Source organism: Heterodontus francisci, chromosome 19 (assembly GCF_036365525.1).
Source record: "Heterodontus francisci isolate sHetFra1 chromosome 19, sHetFra1.hap1, whole genome shotgun sequence".
NCBI lineage: Eukaryota > Metazoa > Chordata > Chondrichthyes > Heterodontiformes > Heterodontidae > Heterodontus > Heterodontus francisci.
Genome location: NC_090389.1, coordinates 75902223 through 75911857, shown reverse-complemented (window position 1 = coordinate 75911857; position 9635 = coordinate 75902223). Strand labels below are relative to the sequence as shown.

Genomic DNA, 9635 nt, shown 5'->3' with positions numbered 1-9635 from the left:
AACATCCATGGCAAAGCAAGGAAGTTAAGGATAACATAAAGACAAAAACTAAGGCATACCACATTGCAAAGGCCAGTGGCAGGCTGGAAGATTGGGAAACTTTTAAAGATCAACAAAGGGTTACTAAAAAAGTAATAAAAAGAGCAAAGGTAAATTATGGAAGAAAACTAGTGCAAAATATAAAAACGGATAGCAAAAGCTTCTATAAGTATCTAAAAGGGAAGAGTGTAGCTAAAGTGAATTTGGTCCTTTGGATGATGAGACTGGGGAGTTAATAGAAGGGGACACAGAAATCGCAGAGACAGTAAATCAGTATTTTGCTTCAGTTTTCATGGTGGAGGACACTAGTACCATCCCAATAATATCAGGTAATGCAGAGGTTATAGAAAGGGAAGAACTTAGAACAATCATCATCACTAGGGAAAAAGTACTGAGCAAACTATTGGGGTTGAAGTCAGACAAGTCCCCAGGGCCTGATGGCCTACATCCTAGGGTCTTAAAGGAAGTGGCAGTGGAGATAGTGGATCCACTGGTTATAATATTCCAAAATTCTCTGGATACGGGAAAGGTTCCAGTGGATTGGAAAAAAGCTAATATAACGCCCTTATTCAAAAAGGGAGGGAGGCAGAAAGCAGGAAACTATAGACCAGTTAGTTTAACATCTGTCATTGGGAAATTGTTAGAATCCATTATTAAGGAAGTAATAACAGGACATTTAGAAAGTCAAAACGCAATCCATCAGAGTCAGCGTGGTTTTATGAAGGGTAAATCGTGTTTGACTAATTTGCTAGAGTTCTTCGAAGCTGTAACAAGCAAAGTGAATAATGGGGATCCTGTAGATGTAGTTTATCTGGACTTCCAGAAAGCATTTGATAAGGTGCCGCACAAAAGGTTAATACACAAGGTAAGTTCACATGGGGTTAAGGGCAATTCATTGGTTTGGATAGAGGATTGGCTAACCAACAGAAAACTGAGAGTCGGGATCAATGGGTCTTTTTCTCGTTGGCAAGATGTAACTAGTGGGGTGCCACAGGGTTTAGTCCTTGGGACCCAACTATTTACAATCTATATTAATGACTTGGATGCAGGGATAGAAGGTACTGTCGCCAAATTTGCAGATAACGCTAAAATAGGTGGGACAGTAAGTTGCAATAAAGAAATAAGAAATCTACAAATGGATATGGATAGATTAGATAAATGGGCCAAAATTTGGCAGATGGATTTTAACGTGGATAAGTGTGAGGTTATCCATTTTGGTCAGAAGAATAGAAAGGAAAATTATTATCTAAATGGAGGGAAACTTCAGAGTGCTTCGGTGCAGAGGGATCTGGGTATCCTCGTGAATGAATCGCAGAAAACTAGTTTGCAGGTACAGCAGGTGATAAGGAAGGCAAATGGAATTTTGGCATTTATTGCTAAAGGAATAGAGTATAAAAGTAGGGAAGTGTTGCTGCAACTGTACAAGGAATTCGTAAGACCGCACCTGGAGTGTGGGGCAATATAGAATGAGAGGTCATAGTTTTAGAAAAAGGGTTAGCAGATTTAAAACAGAGATGAGGAGAAATTACTTCTCTCAAAGGGTCGTGAATCTGTGGAATTCACTCCCCCAGGGTGCGATGGATGCCGGGACATTGGGTAAATTTAAGGAGGAGATAGACAGATTTTTAATTAGAAGTGGGTTGAAGGGTTATGCAGAATGAGTAGGAAAGTGGAGTTGAGGCCGAGATGAGATCAGCCATGATCGTATTGAATGGCAGAGCAGGCTCGAGGGGCTGATTTGCCTACTTCTGCTCCTAGTTCTTATGTTCTTATTTACTTGTTCTCCTTTATCCACCCTGCTTGTTACATCCTTAAAGAACACTAATAAATCTGTCAAACATGATTTCCTTTCATAAAACCATGTTGACTCTGTTTGATTGTATTAACATTTTCTAAATGTCTTGGTACTACTTCCTTAATAATGGATTCCAGCATTTTCCCAATGACAAATGTTCGGCTAACTGGCTTATAGTTTACTGTTTTTTGTCTCCCTCCTTTCTTGAACAGAGGTGTTATATTTGTAGGTTTCCAATCCAATTTTCCAGAATCTATGGAATTTTGGATGCTTGCAAACAATGTATCCACTATCTCTGCAACCACTTATTTTAAGACCCTAGGATGCAGGCCATCAGGTCCAGGAGACATGTCAGCCTTTAACCCCATTAGTTTTCCTAGTACTTTTTCTCTAGTGATAGTGATTGTTTTAAGTTTCTCTTTCCCTGTTGCCCTTGATTTTCTACTATTCATGGGATTTCTTTTGTGTCTTCTGCTGTGAAGACAGATACAAATACTTGCTCAAAGTCTCTGCCATTTCCCTGTTTCCCATTATTAAATCCCCAATCTCATCATCGAAGGGCCCAATGTTTATTTTAGCTACTCTCTTCCTTTTTATATACTTGTAGAAGCTCTTACTGTGCATTTTTATATTTGCTAGTTTACTCTCAATCAATTAGAATGTCATGAAATTCATACACTGCAATCCTTTGTGATGGGGAGCGTATAATTTCATTCATTGGAATCCCACTTAATGGGAGGGAATATGATCCAAGAGAATTTTATACAGAAGTAAAGAGTAGGCTTACATGAAGAGGGCTGGGAGGAAGCTCGTGTGGCGCATAAATGGCGGAATGGGCCAGTTGGGCCGAATGGCTGGTTTCAGGCTGTAAACGCTAAGTAATTCTATGTAATTGGATATGATTTGTATATTAGGATCTATCTTAATAAGACCAAAGGGGATGGATTAAGATTGTATGCACTGGAAGTGAATTAGAAGTGATTTGATCCCATTGAGCTGAACAGGATTCCAATCTACATTTGATGGGTATTATTGAACTATTACACACCCCTAATTAACAATATAGATTGATTTTATTTTCACCATGAATCAGCACAACTTGGAGGGTGTAAACCTAAAGTCAAACCTCATCATAATGAAGTTAGTTGATACAAGCCACAACAATGCACAGAGTTTGGACCCAGGCCAGAAGAAAGCCCCAAAAGAGATTAATAAGCTCAAAGTTCAGTTAAGATTTGCTTGCAACGGACAGTTATTGGCCTTCATACCCAAGACAGATTCACAACCACAGACCGAAAAACTTTCATTCAAGGGAACATGCTGAATCACAGCACTTTTAATTTGGTTGTGAATCTTAGTTATTTGAGCAACACATACTAAAAATTTAATATTTTCTACTTTTGGTATTCACATCAAACACTCTTTTATTAGATGTAATATGGGCCAAATGTATAATAACCTCAGAAAGATACGGCAAAATATGATATAAAAACAGAAAGTACTGGAAATACTCAGCAGGTCAGACAGCATCTGTGGAGAGAAAAGCAGAGTTAACATTTCAGGTCTGTGACCTTTCATCAGAAATCAGTTCTGATGAAAGGTCACAGACTTGAAAGGCTAAATCTGCTTCTCTCTCCACAGATTCTGCCTGACCTGCTGAGTATTTCCAGCACTTTCTGCTTTTATTTCAGATTTCCAACATCTGTAGTATTTTGCTTTTATGCAAAATGATACTTGGCTATTCAAGTGAGACTGCCGATTTAGTGCTGAATTATGGGCACTTCTTGTTTCTACTGGGAATCAACTTAAAGATGACCAATTTATTATACTTGGGATGTATTCATCTTAATTTAACAATTGGCCTATTCAATGCAGATCCCAGAGCTGAAAGGACAGTTTTCGAACCCATTGTACCACCCACTGCTTTTTTCTTTCAAATCTCCAATACAACCATTTTTTGCATTTATTTCATTTCATCTTAGTTTGTTCAGTTTGCTTACCCACTGTTTTTTTTCATGTTTGCACTTGCTGCTGTTCAATATTCAGTCCGTTAACACCTATTCTGTACTAACGCTTTGTCTTTCAACACACCATTAACATATTGTTTGCCTTTGCTCCATGACCTTTTGGTCAGCTATGTGGCCTTGTCCAATCTGCACCTTCTCCTTTGTTATCTCTTGCCCCACCACCACCTCACTTGCTTATAACCTGTAACATTTTTAATATTTGTCAGTTCCGAAGAAGGGTAACTGACCCAAAACGTTAACTCTGCTTCTCTTTCCACAGATGCTGCCAGACCTGCTGAGTGGTTCCAGCATTTCTTGTTTTTATACCAACAATGATTACTGTTGCCTGGTACGTCTTTTTCTCTTTATCTATGCTGATTGCAATTTTATGACTTTATGAAATCATTTCCTTGAAGTCCAAGAATTTTTTGGGGAATTAAAAGTCATGTTTTTGGAATTAGTAGTAGAATAGTTAATACTTTTATTAGATGTAATCTTTTTTATAAAATAACTAATTCAGTTAAGTGGGATTAAAATTCCAAATCGCATTTTACTCAAGCCTCCTACATTTGATAGGAGAGACTTATAATACCACAAGCAAAACGAGAAACTCACTATGTGGGAACTGTGCCCACATTCTAACACTGTGATGCAGTGCATCAGTTCAGCAACACTCATCACCACTGTGTGGTATTATTGTATACATTCATCACATAGAATTAACAATAAATAAAGCAGCCATTTGGCCCAACTGGTCCATGCCGGCGTTTATGCTCCACAGATGTCTCCTCTCACCCTTCTTCATCTAACCCTATTCTTCAAAAACTACCAGCTTACATTTCAGATGCCTAGAAGTCCTTGACTATTCTCTATCATCATTTACCTCTTAACCATACTTCTTGATCTTGACACTGTATATTTGTTACCTATGTATTTGCCCAGATGGGATTTGATCCCTTAAGATGATGATGAGATTGAAATCTCACAGAAGGTTAAGAGGGACATATTGTATGTCTCCTACTCTAATTCATTGTTACCCAGGACCTCAAAACTGTGGAATACCTTACCTTTTTCAATCTCCCCTTCCTTCTGCAATCTATAGGCTGTTAAAATTCAAGCATAGTTCATGGCTACTTCTTGATTTATCTTGTTTTTCTTTTACTTTCCAGTCTCGAGTATGCTTTACTCTCGATTTTGGCCCTTTATCTTCCTTTTTTGCTAATATTCCCAGGTGAAGGCCAAAGCCCATAGTGAAGGGCATATCCAAGGTCAAACGGGTAAACAGCAACAATTAGTGAGAAATAATTAGTCAACACCAGGCTTGGATTTTATAAGTCTGGAGAAAGAAAGGCTGAGGGGAACCACAGTTTTGAGGTGTCCAATTAGGCAAGTTAGTGCTGCCCCAATTACAGGCTCTTAGTATAATGGCACTGTAGTTCACAACTAGAGAAATTTGGACCTGTGATTCATATTACGTACGTCATTGCCACATTGGTTATCAGTCCATTCGTCATAGCAGTTTTTGCCCTTAAGTTTGTACTTACTCTGAATCTGGAGAGATCTCGGAGATGCTGTGTGATGTTGCAGAGTGTGGGGTTGAAGGGCATGGAGCAGAGGTCATTGAGGATGTCTGTGCCCCAGAAGGGGTACAAGTCGTCTGTGGGGCAGAAGGGGTGGTGGTGGAGGGAGCAGAAGAAAGGGCAGAAGAATTAAAAGAAGCAAGGATGGAGGATAGGATATCCAACTGCTCTGTAGAAGGCTGTCGGCTAGGCAAGGGGCCTAATTGCTCTCTGGAAGGCTGTCTTCTGGGAAGAGTATTTAGTTGTTCCCTGGAGGAATGCCTGCTAGGCACTGCATCTAAATGCTCTCTGGATAAGTACCTGCGAGACATTGCGTCGAGTTGCTCTCGAGAAGCCTGCCGACTTGACGTTAAACCTAGTTGCTCCCTAGATGGTTGTCTTCTCGGCAGTGTATCTAGATGTTCTCTGGAGGATTGTCTATTTGACAGTGCCTCCAAATGTTCCCTGGATGCATGCCGACTGGGAACAGTGTCCATCTGCTCTCTAGACATCTGTCTATTGGGTACTGTGTCTAGCCATTCCCTGGACATTTGTCGTACAGGTAATGAATCTAGATGTTCTCTAGAACCATGCCTCCTTGGTATTGTGTCTAGCTGTTCTCTGGACCCATGTCGACTGGGTATTCTGTCCTGATGTTCTCTAGAAGCATGCCTACTTGGGATTGTGTCTAGCTGTTCTCTGGACCCATGCCTGCTGGGAACAGTTTCTAGTCGTTCTCGAGATGCATGCCTGCTGGAGAGTGCGTCCAACTGTTCCTTGGACATCTGCCTCCTAACTAGTATGTCCAGTTGTTCTCGGGATGAATATCGGCTGGCCGGTTGAGACAGACTTCCAGCGCCTGAGTACATTCGGCCATAGGAGGCTGCCGGAACGACCCTGGGACCTAGTGTTGAAGTATTGTACCAAGGCAACTCAATCTGCATTCTGTTGATGGAAGTTAAGCTTTCATTCTTCAGCGTCGCAGATGGGTACTGCATTCTGTTTTTCAGAATACCTAGACAAGACATAAATATAGTCGACATTATTTTGTGACTTTTTGGTTATCAAGGTGAGCGATTCTAATGCTGCCAAATTAAATTATTCCCATTTTGCCCCAATTGCAGGACAGACAGCTGCAGTAGCACAACAATTGATCTCAGTGTCCCCGAGTTAGATGGAGAAAAATTGCTCAGAATTCCCACTCCTGATTGCTATCTGATAACTTCTATTCTTAAAGAGCATGGCCTGAATGTTGTGGCTGTAATGACGGCGAAACTGTCAGAGTTTGCCATCATTCAGTGGAACCGACAGAAACTTCTGGTGTCCGCAATTGTGCAGCTAAATGCGGAACCCAGAAGCTGCTGTCAGTGCTTGCCTGCTTCACCACAGGGTGTGCTGTTGTAGTTCTCGCAGATGGAATCAATTAGCAATCACTAAATTGATGTGAACTTCCACTTTTATGCTATTATTCGCACTGTAAAAACCATTAAAAAAAGTTACATCTTGTTGAATGAGATGCAACTATGTGCTAAATCACAATTGCTGCTGAATGACCTCTCTGGCCCTGAAAACTATTTTCATATTTGTGGAATGTCAAATTTCTCCACTTCGTGATAACAATTCCATAGATTTTTAAAATAAAAAAAATTATTTTTAACATTTATGATTGGGTTCTCCCTTAACCCTGTGAGCATGTGCCAACCTTTATTTTGCTCTCTGTAAAGTTATAAAAAGTGAATGATAAAACCTGCTTGTTACTTCCTGGTTTGTTGTTATGAGAATTGGCTGCTTTGCTAGCTTGATTGTATCACTGTTGCTGGACACCAGAGATCGCCTTTGGCTGGTGCCAGAATGAAATTAACGCCAGGAAAGGTGAAATCCATGCCACAAAGCTCATTCGATCATTTTGGGCAACTTTAGTTGAGGTCAGCGATGAGCATCGTCACTTCGCGGCTGACCACAAAATCTGGGCCATACAATGTCTGAATATTCAATGACGATATGCTCACATCTTGTTCTCACATAGTCAAATAGTTTGCCAGTATTCTCTGTCTGGAATCACACTTGCATTTCTTCAGCGAGCAGAGGGCTCAGAGCACCCAGAGAGATATACCAGAATTTTCAGCGCTAAAAAAAACTAGGCCCAAAATAGAGAGGCTCCACTCCTTACACACCAGTCTTTCGCTCTATGGGAATGCAGATCAAAGAGTTGAGTATGGAGGTTAACACTCTCAATTTCCAAGCCACTGATTTTAATGCCCATCTAGTAGACTTACTTTGGCAAGATAGTCCTTATATATTTTAATTAAAAATTAACTAGGTTCATTATGACACTTCCATATCAGTGAAGTGTTATTCAGTCTGATGGAAGATAGCAACCCTAATGTTCAGATAAGTATAATTAACACCGTTTACCATTAGAGTAAAGCTTCACGTTTTCACCTGGAGATTTAATTTGACCACGCTGCCAAAGAAGTCTTGTTACAAGTCTAACACAGTTCTAGAGGTTTGGATGACATTCAAACTTTGAGTGTATCACAGCCTTATATATGCAGGAGTGCAATAAATCTGTAAAACACAAGTCTGTTCAGGTCATAGGATTCAACGTGAGCCTGGCTTCTGCTATAAGCACCATGTCAGGCAAAACAAGAAGTATAATGGAAATGCAATAAAATTCCCCACTCCATACACTTTACTTGCATTTACTGTAGAGACTGACACAAAACCAGAACACATTCCAGGTCCACGTGTTGTCCTTGATCATAGTATCATGGAAATTTACAGCATGGAAGGAGGCCTTTCCACCCATCATGTCTGTGCCAGCTGACAAGTAGCTATCCAGCCTAATCCCACTTTCTGGCTCTTGGTCTGTAGTCTTATATGCACTTCAAGTGCATATCCAAGTACTTTTTAAATGTTATGAGGGCTTCTGTCTCTATCATCCTTTCAGGCAGCAAGTTTCAGATCCCCATCACCCTCTGGATGAAAAACATTTCCGCTCGAATCCCCTCTAAACCTCCTACCTCTTACCCTAAATCTGTCCCCTAGTTATGGACCACTCAACCAAGGGGAATAGAGCATTCCCATCCACTCTTTCTAGACCCCTCATAATTTTATACACTTCAATTAGGTCTTTCCTCAGCAAAGAAAACAACCCTAGTCTGTCCAATCTTTCCTCATAACTAAAATTCTCCAGTCCAGGCAACATCCTTGCAAATCTCCTCTATACCCTCTCTACTGCAATCATTTCTTTCCTATAGTGTGGTGACCAGAACTGCAAGCATGACTCCAGCTGTGGCCTAATTAGCATATTATACAGTTCCAGCAAAACCTCCCAGCTCTTATATACTATGCCTTAGCTAATAAAGGCAAATATCCTGGATGCCTTCATGACTACTCATCTACCTGTCCAGCCACCTTCGGGGATCTGCGGACATGGAATCCAAGGTCCCACTCTTACACTACACTTCTCAGCATCCTACCATTTATTGTGTATTCCTGTGCCTTGTTAGCCTTCCCCAAATACATTTGAACTCCATTTGCCACTGTTCCGCTCACCTGATTAGTCCAATGATATCTTCCAGAAGTCTGCAGCTTTCTTCTTCATTTTCAACCATACGGCCAACTTTTGCATTGTCTGCAAACTTCTTAATCATACCCCCTACATTCAAGTCCAAATCATTGATATATACCAAAAAAAGCAAAGGACTTATTACTGAGCCCTGCAGAACCCCACTGCAAACAGCCTTCAAGTCACAAAAACACCCATCAATCCTTTGTTTTCTGCCTCGGAACCAATTTTGGATCCAACTTGCCACTTTGCTTGGATCCCATGAGCTTTTACTTTTGTGACTAGTCTGCCATGTGGGACCTTATCAAAAGCTTTGCTAAAATCCATATAGATTACATCAAATGCACTACCCTCATCGACCCTCCTTGTTATCCCCTCAAAAATTTCAATCATGTTAGTCAGAAACAACCTTCCCTTCCAGCTGTGCTGCCTGTCTTTGATGCTTCTTGCTGTGCATGTCCTGATCAATATTTATCCAGCAATCAAGATCAGTAAAAACTCATTTTATCTGGTTCTCACATTATTGTTTATGGAGTTTCACTGTGCACAAATTAGCCACCACATTTCCTTATATTACAAAAGTGACTATACTTCAAAAGTATTTCATTGGTTGCAAAGTGCTTTGGCATGTCGTGAGGACATGAAAGGCGCTATGCAAGTGCAAA

At 40.4% G+C, this 9635-nt stretch overlaps 1 protein-coding gene across 1 annotated transcript in view; it reads right to left on the bottom strand.

The window, feature by feature from the left end:
• Nucleotides 1-5380: 5380 nt before the first annotated feature.
• The window catches only part of LOC137380212 (cadherin EGF LAG seven-pass G-type receptor 3-like), a 305811-nt gene continuing 301556 nt past the window's right edge, over nucleotides 5381-9635 (bottom strand). Inside the window, exon 34 of the mRNA XM_068052016.1 lies at nucleotides 5381-6414. Within this exon, the coding sequence (XP_067908117.1) occupies nucleotides 5381-6414 (1034 nt within the window). The remainder of the gene's footprint in view (nucleotides 6415-9635) is intronic.